The following is a 24,025-nucleotide window of genomic DNA, read 5'->3' on the forward strand; positions in this document are numbered from 1 at the left end:
GATGTTCGGGAGCTGTTCCAAAGTGTCGGTGCTAATGTTAAATATCCACCTATTTAATGTCATTGGACCGAGTAATGTTACTTACATGACTAAAATAATCGGTTTATAGTGTCCACGAATGTCGTTCTAATTGTAATTGGTTTAATTACAGGATAATGATAACTAGCATTTAGCTCGAATTGGCTAACTACTGATGCTGTTTCCATGGTGATGGACCTACGTTTAACGACAAGTTGCTGTCTTTTGCTAACTTCCATTTTGGAGAGTGGTCATTTTTATACAACAGAGCAAGATATATAAAGGTATATAAATGGGTTTGGTATTAATGTGAAGAGATATGTCCTTGGGGTTTCAGTCCTGCGGGCACCAGAGTTTGGGGCTTTCCCCTAAAAATGGCGCTGATATTTTACATTTTGAATCTCCACCGAGCTCAAACCTAAGACAAGCAACAGCAGTACGGATAAATGGTAAGCTAACATACATTTGGCGTTATGCAAGCACATCTGCCCATCAACCTGTTTTGTCTACACGTAAACAATACGTCGGACTTTATCTGCTTAATCTTTATAGAAACTAAAGACATCTCTCCTCGGCTGAGATTCAGCAGCCTGACACTGGCTGAACTCAGGTAACGTCACTGATCCATAGTTATTTCTTTCTTGCAGTAGTATTTAACAATTGCTAAAATGTTCCAGCGTCTCAAAGCAAAGTTTCCATGCTGCACAATAACAGGGTCCAAGGACCTGAGAGACAATCCACATTAATTGGAAAATCGGAAGTATATTGGAAGATTGGAAGTAATCGTATAATTAGGCAAGACAACAAGGTTCTTAAAATATAAGGAAAACTAACCAATGCATGGAATTTAAAATTGGTGTAGTAAATGTTTTGTCTTCTGGTCTTCTGGCAGTACAGTGGCAGCAGAGTTCTGAATCAATTGTAGCTGATTTATAACTTTTTTCAGGACTAGATAGAAGAACAATGCGGAACACCTGGTCTACTGGATGTAAAATTGTGTATTAGTCTCTGTTTCAATCACAGAGCTGCACTTTGCCTATATTTTTAAGCTTTTAAAAATTAGATTTAGTCACAAATCCCATAGGAGCCCTAAAGTTTATTTCTAAGTCAATAAATGTCCATGTCAAAATATCACATTGGTGTCTCAAGTGTAATTATTTAATAGTGAGGAGCTGGACAGACGCACCAAGGAAACCCAAAGACTGCAAGAAGAAGTAGAAAATGCAACTAGAGAAGCCTTGGAGAAGTTTGGCTGCACATTTGGCATCAGTAGCTCAGATGGACAAAGCTACCACAAGCAAAGGGTTAACCTTCGTGAGTACAAGTATCATCAGTCAACATTTTGTTTTTGCCAGAGAGAGAACAAATAATGTCTTAAGATGATACTTTTATTTTATTTTTTACAATATGATACAATCCCTAAAATTGTTAAAGCTGAAAGTTTATGTTGGTTATGCACATGAATTCAAAAAAGGTAGAAACTTGGGGGGAAGACTAACTGGGGACTGGGCTAGACATACTGTACAGATCTGTCTGAGAAACGACTTTGTAAAGGAACTATTTTTAAAGATATGAATATAAGCAAAACACTATACAACTTTAACAAATCTGCAGTGTATATTTTAAACTTCTTTTGTTCTTTTGGCAGGTGAAATACCAGATGATTTCACAGTATTTTCAACTCACCAGCAGGCATTAACTCAGCCTTGTGTCCAAGACAGTTTAAACCAATTGGTGGTTCAAAGTGATATCAACTGTGCTGGAAAGGAGGTGTTGGATAATACAATGGATGATTGTGTTCAACAGTTTTCTGACTTGCAGCTCAGCAAGGTTCACAATTGAATTTCAGAAATAACTCTTACAGCTTTGATGGTGTCTGAATGACTGTATTGGTATTGCTTTCTTGATGTAATGTAAAATTCTTTAACCCTCTTAAACATAGATACATGATCAATCTGAACAACAGACATTCAGCTTGGACAGAGCAATTTTGAATCTCCAGACTAAGTTGCATAAAGTTGAAATGGAGAAGGACGTCCAGTCTGACCTCAGGTGAACACACTGAAAAGATTTTACTTGTGTAAAGAAAGTGTTTACCACTTATCACTTTGACCCACAGATCTTTTTATTTACAGATTGAAAGATTCAAGGAAACACGCTGATCAAATGGAAAAGATGCTGAGCATGTTGGAAGAGCTACAAAAGATCAAAAGGGCTGCGGATGAAAAACGGTAAGAGATGGAGAATGAGACGTCGACACTTAACAGGAAAGTAGAGACATTTAACCAGGTTATAAAGGAAATGTACTCTTTACTTTTACCTCGTGGAAACAACACTACCACCAGTCCAAACATTGACAGAGGTTCAATACAACTATCTCCAGCTGCTACGATAACTGAAGAGTTTAGGAAAGAAACAGACCAACTACAGGGGAGAGTTTTTTCGGTAAGCACTATACCTCCCTTACAGTTGATTTTCAGTATACTTATGACTTAGACCTTTTTGCTTTTGTATTATTTACAGAAGTCAGTAGAACATCTGCGAAGTGAAGAACGCAATGGAATAAATGAGCAAAAAAGGTAATGTAAAGCTGCAGCAGTTATTCTGTTATCTGTTAATTTTTTTTTAATTTAAAGACATCATCCTTTTCATCTATTATCTGTAACCACTTATCCTGTTCAGGGTCACAGCGGGGATGGAGCCAGTCGCAGCTGTCATTAGGCAAGAGGCAGTGTACACCCTTGACACATCGCCAGTCTATCTCAGGGCCAACACAGAGAGACACACACAAACAGCCATTCACACTCACACTAACTCCTGTGTGCAGTTTAGAGTCATGACTTAACCTATCATGTGTGTCTTTGGACAGTGGGAGACCACATGTGCAAGCATGGGGCAACATGCAAACTCTGGACAAAAAGGCCGCAGCTGGACAGGAATTTGAACTAGAGACCCTCTAGCTGTGAGGCAGCAATGCTAACCACTCCTCCACCCTGCTGCCTGACATAATTATAGTGTAATTTTAATATACATTTTCTACACTAAACAATTTTTCCAGTTCATTGACAAAATAATTGTCTGATGAACTAATAATAAACTGTTTGGCTAAAATTAAAAAAATCATGAAATTAGTTCTAGTAACACATTTAATACTATAATTCGACGCTTAAATACCGTATCTGCATATTTTATGTAATACCTGCATCAAGTAGTACAGTTTTTCTATTCATTGTTGTTCATCTTTGGTTGAAAATATCAATTTGCCAGCAACACATTTTTGCTGATTATTGCACGACTTTAGTATTAGACCAACTCCTTTTGGCTTGTGGCCTTTTTTAGGATCTGTTAGAAGTACATGATGACAGGATTTACTTCTTTCCACACTGATCTCTCACAGAATGGACGACCTAATTGCAAGTCTAGGCCAGGAGGTGGAGCTGTTGACAGACAGACTGAGCTCATCAAAAAACAACAGTGTCAGTTTAAAGATTAAACTAGATCTGCTACAGTAAGTGCTATTTCTCAATTATGCTATGCCTTTTGTTTTTCTGATACAATTTGAAATTTTACACTAGTTATTTAAATTATTATAGTTGGATAACTGAATTACTGAAAGTGTGTTTATATGCCCAGGAAACTTGCAGAGGGACAGACATCACTCTACCAGTGTGAGGTCAGGGACCTTGAGTCAGCCGTCTCCAGCCATAAAGATAAGGCAAGGAAGAATGTACAATAATGTTACAAGCAATATTGTAAACTATAAGACCCTGAGGCTGCTGAACATTAATACTAACTTATGAAATTTACTAGATTTCTAGATAATTGAGACCAAAGTGACCTAAAGATAAGACAAACACAACATCCACCATGTGACCTTAACAGGATTGTGCTGGTTTGAAGAAAGGCAAGGCTGAAAGTGCTCTTGGTTGTGTTTGAAAATGCTCTAAATGTCTTGTAACATTGTGAAAGATTGCACTGTACCTAATGTCAGGTTAAACTGATTGTTGGACAAGGATTTTTTTAAAAATGAGAACATTGCGATTTAGAGACCAATAAAGCTTGGCTATTCTTCCTTAATTGAGTAGCCTAAACTCATGTGACTTCCTAATAGTGACTTAGGAAGTCACATGGTATGTGTCTTCCTGCTCAAAGTTTTGTTGGTACATTTTACGAAGTCCTAAGTGTAATCTTCAAGTCTTTCAAATAATGCCTCTAGTCTGCTCTACAAATGGTCTGGTCTGGTCTACAAATAGACAAAAGCAGAAAAGTTGCCTTTTTTTATATTTTAGAGGTTTTTAAGCTAAACCTTCATAGATTAGCGCAGCCTAGATAGCGAAAACACTGTAAAATTGCCATTGTCTTGCTTTTGAAAATAAAAGGTTTCACAAAACATTAAAAGGGGATTTCAAATTACATTAGGGCTTTGTATGATGTCTAACATTGTTTTACTAATATAATGGAATTCAAAAAAATTAGAATCAGACACTTAGTATTGTGCAGTAAATTTGTAACTTCCTATTTAATTGGAACATGCAAAGTGGAATTAATTGTTTATCTGCAGTTTATCCAGAGCATTGTGGGAATAAAACAGTTAATGAGAATGAGTAACTTTTTGTGCTTACTGTGTGATATAAATAAAGAAATGACAGACTCTTTTTATACTAGATTGAAAATTTAACATTTTTATGTGGCTTATGAATGTGATCCACTGCAGATTTGTTTTCTGGAGCAGCAGCTCATTCAGGCGCAGTCTCAACTGATGGAAGTCCAAAGAGAGAAAGAACAAACTTTACAACAAGCTGAGGTGCTTCAGTCCCAGCTTGGCCAGCTTAAGGTACTGCAAAAGATCATGAATGTGGAACAAAACCTTGAATCTTTCCCCTGTAATCACTGATATGTGATAAATGTTTACAGTGAATACGCTGAAATGGAAACATTATTACAAGATGTAATTCAAAGGATGCCTACATTCTTGGTAGCCTTATTAGGACAAAACCCGAATATGCTCTGAAGGTATGTAATTTGCTGGTACAACAGGTTCCTATGCTGGTTGCCGGCTCAGATGGACTCTTGAGTTTGTGAAAGGCATTTACACACAGAGAGAGAGAGAGTAGACAAACCACAGCTGCTGATGGGGTGATTGGTTCAGAAATAGTAATATTGTTGCAGAGCATCTTTGGTCCACCAAGCCAACAATAAAACACTTGTTGTTGAGATCATATTTTAATAGTCAGTTTACTGTGCTTCCTGCTTTATCCTCTAGAAGTGTGCTGAGCAGCAGCACTTTGAGCTGCAGGTGGAGATGAAAGCCCTGAGAGGATCACTGGAGGCATCAAGGGAACAGCTTTGCCAAGCCGGGGAGAAGAATACCTGCTTACAGGCCCTGCTGGAGCAAAGGGTACAGGAATGGAGGAAATCTCAGCAACTCCTTCAGGAGAAAGAAGAGGAACTCCAACTCAGACAGGAAGAAAACCACCAGGTGAGCATAACATTGTGTGTGTGGGGGTGAGATACTCTTTAAATGCCAGGTTTTTAAATCATAACATTAAGCTGAAATTATTGTTCCAGCACCTTTCTAGTTTGGAAAAGGCTCAGAGCAAGTATCAGACCCTGCATGAAGAAGGAGAGACCCTGAGGCTTCAGCTGGAAGACAGAGAGAAGAGGCTAAATATTCTGAGACTGCAAATACATGGCACTATCCAGACGGTAGAGCAGCACAGTCACACCATCGACAACCTACACCAAGATAACAGCCTCCTCAGCAACCAGCTAAATCAACACAAGCTAGAGATCCAGCAGCTCAGGGTCAGGGCCATGACAGAAATCTTTATTGAAATGTGATTAGATCATTGAAGTAAATGCCCTACCTATTTCCCTTACAACCCTTCTTACCAACTTTTATATTCTGTTTTCATCATCACTAACCTCCATCTTTTCTTCTCCTTGTGCCATATTCTGATCAGGGTGAGTTAGAAAAGCATAAATCAGACCTGGCTGCTGCGGAGCATGAGAAGCGGCAGCTACAGGCCTCCGTGGTTGAGCTAAGGCAACAAGTCCAGGAGGAGACTCTGGAGAAACAAAAGCTCATCACCCAGCTGGAGGTCCAGTTCATGAAGTTAAACACCTTAACAAGTGAGTTGACATCATCATCATTATACATGATACCAGTGTCCATCATATACACCAGACTATGGTTCTGAAAACAAACCAGGCCTTTTTTTTTTATTTTTCCCTTCACTGTTGCTGCTCTAACCCACTGGGAGCACCTTGAGGTTCAGTGTCTGGGGAAGTGCTGGGTTTTTTTTTAACAGCTGCTAATTAAAAAATAATTAGATATTGTGTGCTTATTAATTATGACATCCTACAGTATTCATTTTGGCTTTTACAATATTTATGAAGTCAAGCAACCATCATGACCTGTTGGACTTTTTACCTGTAAACACTGCACAGCACTATTAATCACACCAGCTTCTTCATTCACCAGGAATTATAATTCCCCACAGTATTATGTTTCTAGTAAGAGACCACCTCTCTTGTTTTTTTGCCAAATCAAATGGCCTTCTTGTCCTGCTGTGTTAGAAAAACAAAGAACACAATGTTTGGTATGTTTTCACTGTCAGCCAAGCCCTTCCATTGTTAAGTGTGTGCTTCTGCGTTAAAGTGTGTATCTCTCTGTCTGTGAATCTAATGCATGTATTTGTGTGGGCATGATTTCAGAGGAGCACAAGGAGCTGCAACAGATGCACAGCTGTAGGAAAGAGGAGCAACAGGGTGTGTTGCTGGAGCTTCAGAGTCAGCTAAGGGACACCCATGATGAGCTGGACCAGGTCAGGAGCAACCTGAGGACCCTGGAAGGAGCTGAAGGACACGGTTAGATCTATGCCATTATTTAAACTATTTAAGACTTGAAACCTCAAGTGCAAAGATGGGTCAGAAATTCCTCTGATTTAAATTCAATCTGTGATCAAATGGGTCAGATAAGTGATTTAGTTTTTTATTTTGGTTCTTAATAAAGGTTTGGAATGCAAACGCTTACACAATAAATTGATTAATGTAGTTCAATAAAATAGCAAAAATTATACTGCAGCATTCCAGTCGGAGATAACATCTGACATGTGTAATCATGAACAAATAGATGTACAAAGCCTGTCTTAAGCTGGGGACACACCTAAGACTAGCCAAGCCATTCAATGCAGAGTTCAGGCTTAAACCAGCTGTCTTAAGATTTCTAGCCTTTGGCGGTCTGGGAGGGGCTCAGACCTAATAACTGAGTAAATTGTTGGCATAACACTCAATGAATGGTCTATAATGAGTCAAAGTTCTAAAGACAGACAAAACTGCAAATCCTTACATGTTCTCATGCAAAAACAAAGATGGTGCCAATGGAGAACTTACTGTTTAACAACACCACAGTTGGGTTTGCGGGTAAAAGATGAAAAAAGCAATGAGATCCTTGATGGAAATATCTTGTGTACATCATACTCTTTCTGTCCTCTTTCTATGTGTCTCTGTTTCTCCACCGAAGCCCTCCAAGTAGCCATGGACATGCAAACTGAGATCACTGTCAAAAGAGAGCAGGTGGACTCTTTGCAGGGCAAAACCCAACATCTAAAGGAGGCTATGGAAAAACTTCACCAGGTGGAAAAAACATAAATACAGTGTTTGTATAGATTATTCACTTGGTGTCCTCCAGTCAAGTTAAAATTGACACAAATTTACACATTTATCTCTTAACTAGAAAAAAAAAATGAAACCATGATCGTTCAAACAGCAACTTCATTTGACATAGTTTAGGTGCTTTTGAAGCAGAGTAGCTATTTAAAAAAAAAAACAAAAAAAAAGTCTTCATTAGGCTTCATTTGTTTTTTGTTCTCTCTGTCTAGGAGAAGCTCTACCAGAATCTGGAGAACCAGCGTCATCTCCAAGAGCTTATGTTCATTAGGGAGGAGAAGAGACTACTTGCCCTTGAGCTTGAGGCCTTTCGCACCAAGGACCAACAGTTAAGGGAGCGGATAAGTGACCTGGAGGCAATCCTTCACAAGGTGAAATGTTTTACTTTTTATACTTTTTTTTCCTGAGAAATATTTTAAGTATTTTAAGTATTGGTGTTGCATTTCTCCAAGCTGTTTTCTGCCTCTGGAGGAAAGCAGAGTAATAAAAAGAAACTTATGGTGTCTGTTTTTTTTCTTATTAGCTAGCTATTGTTTCATGTTCTCTTTATCTTACCGAAGATGTCAGGGAGCTTTGCAAACTGTCAAGATTTCATCCAGCAGCAGGAGCAGGAGTTTTTTCGTCTGAAACTCCAACATGCACTGGACTTGAAGGTAGACTTAATCTAGTAATGTCATAACCTGGCCTCGACTCAAATTTAAAGGGAACTGAGCAACCTTCAACCAATATTGAGGTATTACAAATTTTACTGTTATTTTGTAGGAGCTCCGAGGTAAAAATTTGCACGCAGCTGCCAAGGAACCTCTACCTGTCCTGAACTCATCTGCAGGCACTGATCCTTTCCCCCAGCACGTGTCCAACACTCAGACCAAGGTGCATTCAGTAACTCTCTGCATCTCGCGTATCTCCTACAGTTCCAATCCATCAACTACATGTGTTTATCACTGTTTATTTGGCTGTTGAGACACAAGCTCAGCAGATCTGCTTGACCTTTAATTCCAAAACACACACACACACACACACACACACACACACACACACACACACAGCATTACACTCCTGTGGCAAAATGAGAAACCAGAATATAAATCATTTTAACACAGCAGTGAATTACTATTTAGTGTTTAGTCTCATTGTGTTACACAATGACACAATGAGACACACATTTTTGTGAGTTTTTTTTTTTTTTTTACTGACTTAGCATGATAAAATATCTTTTTAGATCTTGTCTCTTGCTATTTGATTATTCCTTCTCATCGCTGAATTCTTTGTTCTACTGCATGCCAATTGAATAAGACACCACAGACCTAAATTGACATTGTCTTTCCTTCTTCTCGCCTTTGGCTGCTGAAGTCAAAGAGGCAGCAGGAGAATCCCACCCAGGATCTTAGGTCTCTGGTCAAAGAGCTGCGAGGAGCGATTTCAGAGAACCACAGACCACACACCGACAACAGCGTCACTGACAACAGGGCCAACAGGAGGAGGTCTGCACCGGGGAGAGTGCACAGCACAGCATAGTACGTTTGTCTGTTTCCATACACTGAAAGGATTAGCTTCTTTCTTAGGCCAGCTCAGGTCATATCTGAAAATCATGTGATTCTACTAAGTAGAGTGAAAGTCATGGAGGAGCTGAGGGTCCATACATGAGTGGTTACACTGACCTCACTGAGCTTCACTGCTTGTAAATGGTCTGCAATTATCAGTCCCTTGAGGAATTCACAATGTTACATTTGCAACAATAATCCACCCAATCCCGTCATTTCTTTGCGACCTTGAAATTTAAAACATCATAAAAACATTGCTTGATGCATCACAGTTTTTCAGAAAATCTGTCATGAAATCAGACATTTTAGTGCTGCAACAATCAAGAAAAGGCCTGAAATCCTGAAAAGGCTGACTTGGTACTCAAAGCGATTTACTTTTGGCTTTTCACACATACACTCACATGCCAACAGTAGCCAAACTCCCAGTTGGTGAGTTTAACCCACTGGGGTCAACTTGAGGGTCAGTATCTGGGGATGAGCTGGGGATTGAACAAGCAATCCTGGGCGTAGTGATTGACTGCTTTGTTTCCTGAGCCACATCTAATTTCTTTTTAGAGAATATAATGGGTTCTTGTCTCACTGTATATTTTAATGGTCCCACCTGCAATCACAGTGCCAAAGAAGCAAAAGCTGACTCATTTGAATGCTTTAAGCATGACTTGAGGGTCACACCATCTATGCATGTGACCTTTTGCCCCTCATGCAACATGCAAGATGCTGCAAATTGCTTTCGGCCATGTCTGGTGATGTAATGAGTTGTTTGTTGTTTGTTTGTGCATTCCCTGTGTACAGTGAGCCACATTTGCTAATGACAGCTGAGCCGAACGGGAAAATAATCGGCAACAAATACTTTGGCGAAAGTGAGTTTTCCTCACCACTTTGTCATTTTCATTCAATCAATTTTTCCCAAATGTGTTTCTGTTTCTTTTTAAAAGTTTTGATAAAGCACTGAAACTATTCCTTAATTCAAGCTTTTCAAATATTAATAAATGCTGCTTTTGTCTGTCATTAAAAATAGACATTGGTGGGCAGACCACCCAAGCAATTTCAGTTCAAATTGGACAAATATAGTAAAAATAGTAAAAATAATAATGTCTTGGAATCTTACATGAAGCAGCAACACATTCTTCATTTTTAGCAAATACCATTATTTAATTTGTTGTAACACAGACACTGCCTTTTCTAGTCACATCCTCCCCGCAGCTCTTCTCACTTGGCCGCAGGTCACCTGTCCACTGTCTCCTGACGTCTGACCCAAACAGCTAACACTGGCTCCTTGTATCAGTAAGTTAATATTGTATACCATTTATACAGTTGAACGTGTCCCCATGAACACTTTGCAATAGATTGTTTTATCATACTTTAGTAAACCACTTAGTGTGGTTAAACTATAAAATAAAATCCCATACATTAACCATGTGCAGTAATGAGTAATGTTAATTGGTGATAAGTAGTGAGTTCCATTTGCATTAGGGCTGAGATGACCGTTCAAGACTGTATGAACTTGAAAGAAAAGCTGAATGGTACCCACACAACAGTCAAATACCTTATAGTTGATGGTAACATATAACTGGTCATACAGACATTGTTTCAGATCAATTATTTAAAATAACTCGAGGACTTCAACAAATGCCACAAAACACAAGTCTTGAGCTCTTGAAAGAATGTTATCAAATGAATCAATAAAATCAAATCAAATGAATTTATTTATTTATTTATTTTAAGCATTAGCTGTGTTACTCTTCAGCAGCTCACAAAAGTTGTGTAAAAGCTATTAATCATAATCTACATAGTAATCTCAGACTCCAGAATTAATTTAAACACTTTACATTTTTTGTTTTGCAGCTCATTTCACAAATGGTTTACCCGATGAAATTTGATGTCTCAACGATGTTTTATAAAAATCTTCAATTAGGTGTATTTCATAATTTATTACTTAAATAAAGTGCTTGTTTAATAAAGTGTTTCATTCATTATTTTGTGTCAGTTTTAATGAGTCTTAACACACACTTGCATATATTTAGTATTATTTCTCATATAATGTATCCAAACATACTTAGGAAGTAAAGCTACGTTTAATCTGATGTAGTAAAACTAGAAAAACAAATAGAGTAGGTACAACATAGAAAAAGAGTCAACAGTTCACACTAAATGTAAAATCTTCCTAACCCGCTCCCTTGGCTAGTTATTTAAATTCCAGCTTCTTGAAAATGTAGATTACAGGCTCCAATGGCTACTAATCTTTGTTTATGGCTGATATTGAATTCTTTATCTGACAAACTTTTGGCGTCCTCCAGTTGAATGAAGAAGGTTGGACTTGAAGGGTCTCAAAAGCCACTGTCACAATGTCTATGTGGCAAGTTTAGCAACACTAATCTCTTTATTCTGCAAGAGTAAAACACAAGATAAATACAGTCACATCATGATTATGTTGATTCTTGCCTGAGGCTGAATAATTAATAACATTTATCTTTTGAGTTTGTTTAATGTTACAGATTCTTACCGGAGAGGCAAACCATTTAGTGAAAAGTTTGGCAGCTAGCTTCATGTCCTCATTGGTACTTGGTTGATTCACATTGACCATCTGTCCTTTCCTAGTACCAATTCCATTTATCTGTAGTATATAATGGTTTCTAGGACTTTGGGCATCGGGGCTGCTGTAAAATCATTACGAAATATTTTATAGTGAGGTGTTTATGATTAAATTAGGGAAGATTATATTGCTACCAGTGTACTTGCATTTTATTAGAAGATGTGCCTTGTTTTGCTTTGTCTACTTCTTCCTTACTTGACTTTATACACATTTCCTCTTCTTTCTCCTTTGCATTGTCTCCTGAAGGAAGTGCAGAGACGCTATTAACGCAAATGTCTGGATCCAAAATGGATACCACCTTATCAAATAACTGTTGAGAAAAAGATCAAGTAAATATGTTTTAAAGGATACGTGTAGTCAGTTTTATTCGGGCCTTATTATTTAATTTGCCTCTTAACTTGTAATGTGGTGCTCATTGTTCACCTACCTCTGGAGTGATGTGATCCTTATAGTGTGGGTACATAGCTAGAGGATGCTGTTTGAGTTTTTCTTCCATAGCGGTCACGTATTCTCTGCGAATCTGCTTTTGGATCATGCCCTTTGAGAAGCAAGCATGCTCTTTTGAGATGCACGTTCTAAGCTTTTGACTGGCCTTTTGTTTTGGATTGTTGTTGAAGATAACTGGTGAAGGACCTCTCTGGACCCAGGATAACACTGACGAGCTATCACTGAAGTCCTCAGTGCTCATGTTTACAAAATGCCAACAACTGCTGGCCAAGGAAATCTTGCTGGTTGGCTCTTTGAGATACTTGGTCTGCAACCTCTCCTTGTACCTGTACATTAATAAAAAATAAAAAAAAACTTATGCTTTATGAGACAACAGCTTAGACTCCGTATTCTATATAAATTATATTCTCACTTTGGGAATATTGTGCAAAAAACAAAAATTGTAACAATCTCACTTATAGTTGCACCTCAGCACTAAAAATTGGCTCATTTTTTAGACTTATACACTGTGTTTCCCTAGATATAATATGTTTCAATTATTAAAGTTTGTCAAAAGTTACAAATGTAACGTAAAAGCCGCAAACGATGAGTAACTTTTTTTTTTGTCTTTTTACTTTGTCGTTCAGTACAGATCCCTTAAGGAGCTAGCAGCGGTTAGCAGGCAAAATAGACACCATTGTAAGAATATACAGAAGAAAGACAATGTCACTCACCAAGGGAAAATGGGCTGCGTGGTTTTTGCCCCCATGTTATTTATCAATCCGTTTAGCGAAGGAAACGTAACAATAAACAAACTAGTCCTCGACAGGTCCCATGAGGTTTGTTGCTTGGTAACCATGGTAAACGGGGGTGGGGTGGGGTGATGTGACGTAACAGTGGATGGGCGTTACCACGAGAATACGTAAGTCAGTCGTTTGAAGTTGAATAAGCGACTGGAAACATTATCTTTACCAAAGGAAAGTAACTTCAAAAATAGACAGAGACATGGTGGCAGCTGTTTTGTTGCATGCTTCAACAGGAGCACGCACATGAAACAATAAATACAGGTGATGGTCGTTTTAAAATAGAATTAAAAGCGCGAAATGAAAAACTTCCTCTTCCTTTGTTTGAATAGCTTTTATTCTTATGTGCCAAGTTTTATTACGAAACGCCTGGACTGGGATATAGATACATTTGAACTTTTAACTCATCCCAACCAGGGTACACTCCACCAAAGAGCTCAAGTGTTGGTCAGGGTTCCCTGAGAGCTGCCATTAAGATTGCGATAGACGTTTCTGTCAATATGATGAGCAAAGAGATGACTGTAGTTATAAATGATACTGAAAAAAGCAAAAAACATGTCGGAGAAATGCAACTTGTTAGTTTGCCAAGGGTTGAGCACGTTCATTAAAAACGGGAAAACAAGAAGGAAAAAAATGACTTATGACAAACCAGCAAGTGGTCTGATCTTCAGGATGTAGGTGTTGCTCATGCTTCCATGTCAACCGTCAAAAGAACACAACCACTGATGATTCACTGAACAATGAAACCCCTGATAAATTTCAAAAGTAGAAATGCAAATTTGCCCATCACATAGGCATAAAAATGGCTGAGAAAATCAGCCTCTTTTAAACTATTAGAAAGAAGAACAGCTTATGACCAAAAGTCGCAGTTGTCAAATAGGGTAGTTGTGGCTGTGTGGCCGCCCAGAAGTCGCAAAGCATCTGCTGATAAATATGAGTCAAAGGCTTCAAGAGGTCATTGTCAGCAAAAGATATTTCACAAAATGTTAAACAAGATGGTGTCGTTTGACAGCACTGTGGTGGATTAGTTGGCGCTGCCCAACTCATAGCTGGAAAGCACCTGGTTTGAATCCCTTGCTGTCTGTGGCCTCTGTTTTCCCTGTGCTTACATAAGTTGCCTCTGGGAACTTCCCCCACAGTCCAAAGACATACATGTTAGCTTAATTAGTGACTCTAAATAGCCCGTAGGTGTCAATGTGAGCGTCAGTGGCTGTCTGTGTTGGCCCTGAGACAGACTGGAGAGGTATCCCAGGTGTACAACCACGACCCTGAACAGGATAAGTGGTTACGGATGATGGATGGATGGATGGATTTTGTTTGACTGTATGTGTACAATAATGAACTATGTAGTTTTTAAGCTGTAAACCTTGGGCACTGTGCATTCAAATGAATACATTTCACTTACAAATCATACTGCATTAATGTAAACCTACTCCAAGCCTTGGCATTATTTCATAAACTGAATATGTTTAGGAACACAGTCTGTAGAACATAACATGTGTACCTGTCCAGATATTTATAGCTTGCACAGTATGATCAGCTTTTAAAGTCCAAAACTAACCTTCTTCTGTTTGGGTTTTTTTTTGTGGTCTCATTTCAATACCTGTTCAAAGGATCCAAAATGACACTAAAAAATCAAAGGTCAGAAAAAATACTGATAACAGATTTTGTGTTTGTTATGTCTCTCAATAATCTTATCACAACTTAGCCCTTTAGAAAGGCCTGAACTCAAGGTGGGACTAAACTGGACTAAACTGACCGACTCAATAATGTATTGGCAACTACCTTCGCCATGAGCAGCTATGACAGTAAATCATACATAATATTATCTTCTGACACTTTAAGGACACAAGTATTTGTTCCACTGGCAAAGTGTATTATTTTATGTTAATGTTATGCTGAACATGCATTAGCTTTGTGTGCAGTATAGACATTGGTCCACATTTGGCTGTGTAGCATAAACTGTTGATACTTGTTTAGTTATGGGTCCATTTTTAGACTGTATTTGCAGCTTTTGTTTTGTTTGAGTTACAGTTGCTATAGTATAATAATACAGTCGGAAAAAAAGGACCCACACACTCAACTCTGAATTTTCCTGTGTGACACCTACTGTGCAATTGTCTTGTTAGATGATTTTGTAGATACAATTATTTGGTCTGTGCAGGAGCCCAGGCAAACCATCAGCTGCAACCACTGCTAATAAAGATCTTTAATTGCTTTATTATCCAACCTAAACATTAGTAAGTTTCAGCAGTTCAGCATGTATTTTAAGTCCTTTGCTTCAGTTGAAGTGAAACAACAATGCGAGCATATTATGAAAACAAACAAAAGTCTTGCCTTCAAAATCTAGCCAAATTTATAAATATTATGAATGATATGAACTTAACCAATAAGAAGCACTTTACATTATTAAAAACATCATATATTGTCTGATGATCATATGTTTTTATGTAACATATTCATCTGAAGACAAAGTAGAAACTGTAGCTGTTGACACTGCAGGCAGGTGGTTTCATGTACAATAAAAAGTACCCTAAATTTGTAGTTACCATTTGCAGTACTTGACTAATTGTTATATTCCGCCACAGCTTATTGTTACATTAATTATCAATGCTAGACTTTCTACTTCTGCAAATCTCTCTCTTGCCAGAACTGTCAACTTCCCTCTTAATTAGTACTTCCTTAAGTTTAATGTTACTATGATAAAATTCATAACAACATCTGGTACATAGAATTGTAGTATCTGTTACTGGCTCTGTTTAATTACATGTTAGTCCCTTCAGAGTTGGTAAATTAACAAATTAGCCTGAGAGTCCCAGGACTCTCCCGCTGCTCAAACACCAGGAAAAACGCATAAGGGACTCAGAGAATATTTTTTCCTGTCCTCCTCATGCCTATTTATGGCCACAAATTAACTTAGTAAACAACTTCATTGGAAACAGTAAACTGTCTGATATAGTTTTTTTTTGTTTGCCAGTGACAACCCTAAAAGAGTGACGTTTGAATACACCAGCATAGACAGCTTCAGTTTGTAATACTCACTACTGAAGTGGTTGAAGAAGCGGTTAACACACTGGAAATAAAACTAATGTCTCTTGTCTATACTGTTTTTTACTGGTTCCCTTTGTATGCATTTACATAACTGTAGAGACCCATCAGAAGCACCAGGTGCTACAGTCTCCTATAGTATGGCTAGAATGGCTATCCTATTAGAATGGTTGTCAGTGGTTTGACTTCCTGTTTCTCTGGGCTACATGTCAAAGTCTTCTTGGGCAAAACACTGCCCCCCCCCCCACTCAGCCTTGGTGAGTGCTCCTTACCCATAAGTTGCTTTGGATAAAAGTGTCTGCTGAATTGTATAGGAAAACACTTAAAACATAAAGCTTCTGAAGGTTGTTAAAGTTTTATCTGCACGAATGCAGCTGAAATTTCTTTCCTTAAGTGGAAACAAAGAAAAGATCCGTCCATCCAACCATTGTATGTATCCCCTTATCCTGTTTAGGATTGCAGAGGGCTGGAGCATATCCCAGCTGTCACAGGATGAGAGATGGGGTACACTCTGGAAAGGTCACCAGTCTATCTCAGGGTCAACACAGAGATAACGGAGATTATGCAAGCAACCACAGGAAGAACATGCAAAATCCACGCAGAAAAGCCACAGATGGCCGGGGATGCGAACCTGCAACCTTTTAGCTGTGAGGTGGCAGAGTTAACCACCACCGTACTGCCCACAAAGAAAAGATGACACAAAATATAATTAAGAGTGTAAACATTTTAACTCTGCTTGACAGGGCATTTTTCTGTAAAGTTTGTTTGACTCTGGGGTTGACTTCTTATTTTCAATTATGGAGGTGTTCCGGTTTGACGGTGTTAATGATAAAAACACAAGAAATGAAACAGTAACACAGTCTATTAATATATAAAGTGATCTTCTAAGAACTTTGTTCTTATGCTTATTGGAAAATAATCGGCTAATTTAAAAGTAGAGAAAATGATGACTTTATTGTCTTTTTGAATTGGTCACGAAACGTTGATTAAAACCACTGAATGCTCAGTTTAAAAATAAAAAGTAAATGCCCGCAGCCTCCAGTAGGGTCTATGTAGACAGAGAATGGATCTGTTTATCACTCCAGTCATCCTGAGCTTCTTCTTCTTGCCTATAGATTCCTCGTGCTGTCACAGGGCTTGATGCAGCAGCAGCAGCAACAGCAACAACACACATCTATGAATGGATAATGTAGCGTGATGCTACATCAGTATGGCAACATTTCTTTGGAGACACTTCATGTGACTGTGTTTTAGCAGCTTTCTCCTGTTGGCTGTGTTGCCTGTGTCATACGGTGATCTGCAAAGGTCGGATGTCGAATTTGGAATTTTTCCTTCTCTCTTCTTTGCTGACAACCCTATTTTCTGTTTTTTCAGAAGTTCAGCACGCGTAAAAACTAGTGCATGAAGTGACATTTTTTACTGTATTTACTGACATTTGACCTCTTTATTTGTGCATATTCTCAATGAGAAACAAACAGTTTAGTTTGGATGTCTAAGCTTTGAATAAGACTAGACCAGCCCATCTCTGTATAAATGCAGTCTATACATATAACTGTAAAACAGGTTATTTTCACGTTAATTTATGCAATAATGCACAATTGGACATATGCAAGTGGTCAAGCTATAAATCAGGCTTTTTTTTAGAGCTTGCGTGCGTACTGTTTTATTTTTGCACATTTTAATTCTCTTATCTGCCTCCAATCATTGCCGTAAGGAAACGCTTGAAACTATGTGTACTTTCCTCTTCAGAAGGATATCCTTCTCTGCCCTGGACTGTTGAATATTTGAATGTGATACAAGTATAACTGGTTACTGTTTACAGAGTCTTCTCTAAATGGCTGCATCATGATAGCCTGACTTGGGAAAGCTCAGCCCCTTTGGAAAAAAAAATGTGTGGACAAGTATTAGGATGTGGGTAACACATGCAGACATCTGTGTTTGCTGATATGCCTGTGTTTGCTGATATGCCTGTGGTCACTGTGTCTACAATACGTGGGTAGTGTGTCATACTTTTATAAATTGATCCAAATATAAATCCAACATTTTTCTGAGGGATCAATGCATTAGATGCAATGTTTGAACGATCAACTTGTACTTATCTCATCCAGAAGGAGCGGCTGTAAAAGGAAGCTGTTTCATGATCTGTGTTTGTTTGCTTATTTATTCCACACATAAAAAAGAAAGTAACAGGACAAGATTAATTTTCCTCTAGAGATGACTTTCTACTTCTTATTGGTGACTAAAGTACAATTGAGGGAAACTGCTGTTATACACAGGATGTGTTTTTGTTTGTGGTAAAATCAGAGGGTTTTGCCGCATGTTGACTTTAGAGTGAAAATGTGTTTATTGCTACATTTACCAGTCTTTGACAGCCTTGAGGATGTTCAGCAATGGTAGAAAACAAAACAACAGAGAGGATGTGCAAACCTCCCCACGCTACAGGATATAATAGAGGTGTGGCACCACTGGTCCCCCCTCTTTTTCAATGTCCTATTGTCAAGGTCAACCTTTGGTCAAGTGTAATTTGTTTTTCTGACCTCTACTCCACCTTCAAACCTTGCCCATGCTACATTATATTTTATTGGGCACAAAACTGACACAGCTTCCTCATGTTTTTACCTTGTGCAACAGTAGAATTTAGAAAATAGGACTCAAGTTTGATCTCACTTGCCTTTCTGCAACAGTTAGGGTGTTTTTTTAGTAATTTAGTAATGTTTGTATGTCTCTTACCTTTGACTATGTCTACTCAACTCCTTATTTTCAATCTATGTCCCAACTTTTTTACATATGTCCAATAGAAATATTCTTTAACATCTTTTTTGGCTTTTGCCTTTATTGATAGGGGACAGTGGAGAGCAGACAAGAAACATGAGGGTATGAGGTACAAAGGTTGACAGTCAGACTTTGCAGTAAGTCAACATGAACAATAACCATCTGCCTACTGGTGCACACCTAGATATTCACTTCAAGGCAAGGCTCGCCCTTCTAAACAATCAGAGAATGGCAATTATTTCAGCTTGATTAGTACATTTAAGAGTATTTTAATTATTAGTTGGTAATGATGGCAAGCCGAATTTGGGATTTGTAATATAGAGTGGTGTAGAATTGAGTCCAAAACCCAGAAATCTACATTTTCACACTTTGTTTCCTTCGTCCTGAAGTCTTTTTGAATGGTTGTTTGGTTACATGTCTGAAATAAGGCCTGTAGTTAATGGGCAGTCAAGAGATTTTCATGTTTTGAACTACAAAATAAAATTAATCACATGTGCTATTGTATTTACACGCCTTAAAAAAAAAGGTGTCTAATTGAGACTACAGAGGTTGTTGTTGGGAACATTGGATGTCATCATGCCACACACTTTTTCAGTTTGGTGAATTTGTAGTTCATGATCACTCACTTTCTCGGGTCACTATAAGAAAAAAGTGTATAAGAGGTAACTGAGCAAATACAAATTTCATGTTTAGTGAAGACGATGTTGAAGTGATGTTTAGTTCTTTTGTAGTCCAACAATAGATTTTTACATCTGGGAAGTCATTTTAGGCTTCAAAAATCATAAACGTGGGCTTTATCTGTGTATATTATCTTGCTGACTGGAATAAAGCAAAATTTATTTTTCAAGTTTCATTTTCACAATAATCCAAATACTGAACTTTTTGTCGAGGAAACCAGGACAATGCTACAAAAAAAAACACTCTGTGCAGCTATCAACAAAACTTTTGTCTAACATTGTTTTGTACCCCCAGTAACTAATTCAGTTTATAATAATTATAAAATCTTTGCCCTTCTTGTTTGATTTAATTGCCTACTTGCAGTTTAATTTTATGTTAAATGTCTAATCAAATAAACATTTCACAGATAATATCACATATTCTTACAGCTTGTTCATGTAGACCACTTGTTATTTTTACCTTATTTCTTACTAATACCAAATGAATTTTGTATTTCACCGGACTGGTTACTATGGTTTACGTCTTGCAGCCTCAGTTTTCCCCGTCACAGCAGAATTGCAGGTCAGCTTTGTCCAAATAATGCACAATGCATACATTGTTGCATAATTCTCCTCTCAATTCTTGGGACTACAGGGCAAAGCAAGGTCTCTGTGGAAAAAATGTTATCACAAAAAATGCTTTACATGTTTTTAAAATTTGCTGTTAGGGAGATTTTTCTGTGTGAGATCAGTGCCTCCTTAAATTCCTTAATTAATACTTTGTCGCTGTGTGTGGGAACAATGACTCCCTTACATTAGTTGAATTGTGGGAAATGAACCGCACCTAAAGGAATTCTATGTTCAGCGCATCACTTAACCCCTGTTGAGAAAACAAACAAAAAGGTCTGAGCATGAGAAAGCATTTACAACACAGGATGAAGACTGTGTGTAACCTCAGCTTTTCTTTTTGCAGAACCTTTTGATTTTCGGTGTTACATAATGGTTATTTGGTCTGCTGCAACAAGTGATGGAAGTTTCCCGTGCTTTTGATTCACTGTCATCCTATGTTTTCTGACTCACAGGTCACAGAGTTTAAAGGAAGATTTCTCTGAGCTCATTCAGTATTTTACAGGCTAACGCCAATAATTAAACCAACTATTATTATATACAGTCATACACTAGTTTATACTACAGTCAGTAAAATGCACTGTAAAACATACTGTAATTTGCTGTTGTACTTGAATTGAAAGTGATTGACTGCATTGCCAGAGGGTAAAAGGTAAACAGGTCCTGAGATGTTTAACAGAGCTGAAATAAAGAAAAACAAAGTTTTTACCAGCTAATTTATAATAAATTATTGAATCATTTTAAATATTTGAGCCTCAAACTGTTTAAATATAATCAGAAAAGACTAGTGAGGAAAAAACTTTCTGGTCAAACTGCTACTACTTTGTACTACGAGTTCACATTCAAAGTTTGTCCAAATTTTGACACAATTACCATAAAATCTGCAAAAAAAAAATGCAAGTGGTTCCTGTATGGTTCCTATGAGTTCCTGTGAATCACTGCACACAAAACAGGAGCCTTTATATGAAGAGCACTGTTCCAATAATGTGGAAAACGTAATATACGTTATACGTTAATTCCATGAATTGTATATATTGAAGACTATCTCACAGATGTGTTTTTATCTGCCACAATTTTTTGCTTTTCAGCAGAAACTTCAGTGGACATTTATGTCACATGCTTCATGTACCTGTCGACCTTTTCCTTTTTTCTTTGAGAATGTTTGAAAGTTTCCTTTGATACACTGACATGCATTTCCACACTCAATTTCTTTTATCCACAACTTGAAAATGTGCACTAATAGCATTTATAGCTAAAACATAACGGAGGTCAAGTACAAGTCCTTCAATTTGTACTTTTTAGTGTGTATTTAGTTACTCTTATCAACTGCAGTTTACTTTTCACTATTTGGAATTTCTCAAATTAGGTTTTTTTTTGTGTGTTACAACACAACAAGTTCTTTCGGTCACTGTGAACCTCTCCAGGGAGAGCCAGGAATGGATTTATCCAGAAATAAATTTAGTGTAGTGTACTCTTCCCATAGCAGTTACTGGCTCTGTTTGCATTAATCACTTTCAGTGAAAAGGTCTGCGACTCCTCACAAGTCTCCACTCCCACAACTATGCCTGTATATCAGTCTGTGGCCTCACAAAGACGGTCTCAGTCTAGAAAGTATTATGCTTAATGTTCAGTACCAGGCTCCACTGTGGTGCAGCCCTGTGGGGTGGAGGAGCAAGGCAGTATTTACAGAAAGAGTTAATGTTGTTTCTGTTGTGCTGATATTAGAAGGGAGCTGTGGACAGGGAGACGAGACGAGACTGTTGATAGATGTGGTTGTTTTTTTATATACTGTATATATTTTTTTCATCTTAAAACCATAGATTGTTGGTGCCAAGTAAAAATACTGCTCCTCCGAAAGTTCTGTGTTTAAGGAAGGCAGCTTCGATGCAGATTGAGTTTGCTTGGTTCAAACACGGGTTTGAACGGCTTTTCTATGACAAAGTTAGTCCAATTTAGACAGAAAACTGAAGCTTATAAGCTTGTAAGGTAAGCTGCAGTTTATGCTATTCTCACACCACTTTCACAACCCCAAGTTATTAACACTATGTCATTTCCCAGTGGTTTCAGTGATGGGGCCCACGGCTGTGGAGGTTTCTCAAGCCTGGCCCAGCCATCTGTGTCAGATGGCTGGTCAGTTCATCATTTAGATTCAGGCTATCGGATGGATGGCCGTGACATTTTATACAGACATTTATGGTGCTCTGAGAATGAATTCACGCTATTGACTGGTGACCCCCTGACCTTTCCCCTAGTGCCATTATGACATTGACGTTTGTGGTTACAAGCGCAATATTTTGACAACTACAGTATAGATTGCTATGCAGTTGGTTACACCCTCTCAGCATCATGTGTAACTTTTTGATCATCAAATAACATGTCAGATTTCCAGTTTTTGGTTCATGACTAAATACCCTCAGAAACGTACAACATTTCCATCAGCCACAGCTGTGCTCTGCATTTAGTGCTGTTAGCAAAGACACTAAACCAAAATGAGCTAAACCATAATAAAAAACCATTTTGCACACATCATACGTCCTCTGCATCATCATGTTAGCGTTGTCACTGAGAGCAGCTGAGGATGATGATGTCAATATTAAGGTCACAGAGCTTCTAGCTTGTGAATTAACTTGTCAATTGCCTCAATTCCAACACACCTGTTTATTTCTGCTGCCTGATTGCTACATAAAGATATAACCTCAGATAGCTTTGTGAGCCAGGGCGTTGTGCAGACCTGCCGAGGTATAGAGTGTAACTCATTTTAATTTGAGGGAGAAGTTGCTCTGAAAGACATGAATCAGTGTTTGCAAACTGCGTGTTATTTCTTATCCTTTAGTGGGTTAAAGTGTTTACATTTGGTTACTCCAAAGTTCACAGTGAACACACCCATCAATCCTCAAACATGATTTGTGTCACATTTCTCTGCGTATTAACTGGATAAAAACTTCCTGTTCTCCAAGTGAAAAAGAACGGAAGGTTTTCGACGTACTGAGTTTCAGTCAAACTCCTTTGATAATTATAGAGTGTGTGAAATCGGTGACCTTAAATTGCTCCTAAACACAATGTGAAGTAATTCCCACATGGGTTAGCCTATAACCTAGTCTTGCACTGTTATCAGGAATGATTTGGGAAAGCTGACTGTGCAGAGTGTAAGAAACATTGTGAGAATACTTTATTTTTCAGACTTATGAATGAACATTTGTGTCCAAATCAATGTGCTCGCTGTTGTGCCACATTTGCACTTCAGGCCTGCCTTCAAAGTGCACATCAAAAACTATTGGTGTGTTTTTTAAGTGGGGGTCAGAATGCACCAGAGCACAGTGAATGTTATGTGGGGACAACAGACCCTAGTTTAAAAACCTTTCCAAAATTATTTAGCCTCTGGAGAAAAGCCTCCTTGTTGTCTCCTTTTAATGATGCTGTGTGTAGAGATATTCACGTGAAAAAGTGATGTCTAGTCACTGAATAGCTGTGTGTAGGCCTTCGAAACTGGGTGTCTGCAGCTTCCAACTAGTCCAACAACAAAAAAAATCTGTGTCGCTCTACTGAGCTAACATAAAAAGAGACCATTACAAAGGTTGAACTGTTTTACCCCTCTTCATCCTCCCACCCTTTTTCTTTTGGCAGAAACAATGTTGCTGCATTACTTGACTGTTATCCTTCCCCCCTGATGATTTTCTTTAGCATTTTTTACTCCTCTTGTTTGAACAGATGCCGCCCCCTCCCTCCTGCAGCCCCCATCCTCTGGGACTGCCATAAGGCTTAGTACAATGAGGTAACGCTCAATTACATTAATGTTAAGAGTCCAGCCCAGTTAGTTCCTTCCAGAATAAAAACATCAAACAATATGATGTATATCACTTGCTGAGG

The 24,025-nt window shown here is 38.2% G+C and overlaps 2 protein-coding genes across 5 annotated transcripts; one reads left to right on the forward strand and one right to left on the reverse strand.

Moving 5' to 3' along the window:
• Positions 1-7: 7 nt before the first annotated feature.
• On the forward strand, positions 8-19,813 carry LOC137136546 (coiled-coil domain-containing protein 158-like). Of its 4 annotated transcripts, none has more exons than XM_067522014.1 (24): positions 8-467; positions 571-628; positions 1,184-1,332; positions 1,667-1,848; positions 1,961-2,070; positions 2,154-2,249; positions 2,364-2,463; positions 2,542-2,597; positions 2,701-2,739; positions 3,416-3,526; positions 3,652-3,733; positions 4,733-4,852; positions 5,282-5,497; positions 5,587-5,823; positions 5,982-6,150; positions 6,736-6,888; positions 7,544-7,656; positions 7,902-8,060; positions 8,250-8,342; positions 8,452-8,562; positions 9,043-9,206; positions 10,026-10,093; positions 10,420-10,517; positions 17,219-19,813. In XM_067522014.1, the coding sequence occupies exons 1-23, from the start codon at positions 338-340 to the stop codon at positions 10,497-10,499; spliced, it is 2,796 nt and encodes a 931-aa protein (XP_067378115.1). In that variant the 5' UTR covers positions 8-337; the 3' UTR covers positions 10,500-10,517; positions 17,219-19,813. The 4 variants fall into 4 exon arrangements, 3 of the variants coding, with proteins under 3 accessions (XP_067378115.1, XP_067378114.1, XP_067378117.1); XM_067522013.1 differs by lacking the exon at positions 17,219-19,813 and adding an exon at positions 11,079-11,194; XM_067522016.1 differs by lacking the exons at positions 2,701-2,739; positions 17,219-19,813 and adding an exon at positions 11,079-11,194.
• On the reverse strand, positions 10,927-13,271 carry zgc:158260 (uncharacterized protein LOC571389 homolog). The gene is made up of 5 exons (XM_067522026.1): positions 12,987-13,271; positions 12,254-12,599; positions 11,973-12,136; positions 11,737-11,890; positions 10,927-11,618 (listed from the first exon to the last, which is right to left on the reverse strand). Exons 1-5 carry the CDS (start codon positions 13,109-13,111, stop codon positions 11,583-11,585), a joined length of 825 nt encoding a protein of 274 aa, XP_067378127.1. The 5' UTR covers positions 13,112-13,271; the 3' UTR covers positions 10,927-11,582.
• Positions 19,814-24,025: the final 4,212 nt, after the last annotated feature.

This window comes from Channa argus, chromosome 11, assembly GCF_033026475.1.
Source record: "Channa argus isolate prfri chromosome 11, Channa argus male v1.0, whole genome shotgun sequence".
In the NCBI taxonomy this organism is placed as follows: domain Eukaryota; kingdom Metazoa; phylum Chordata; class Actinopteri; order Anabantiformes; family Channidae; genus Channa; species Channa argus.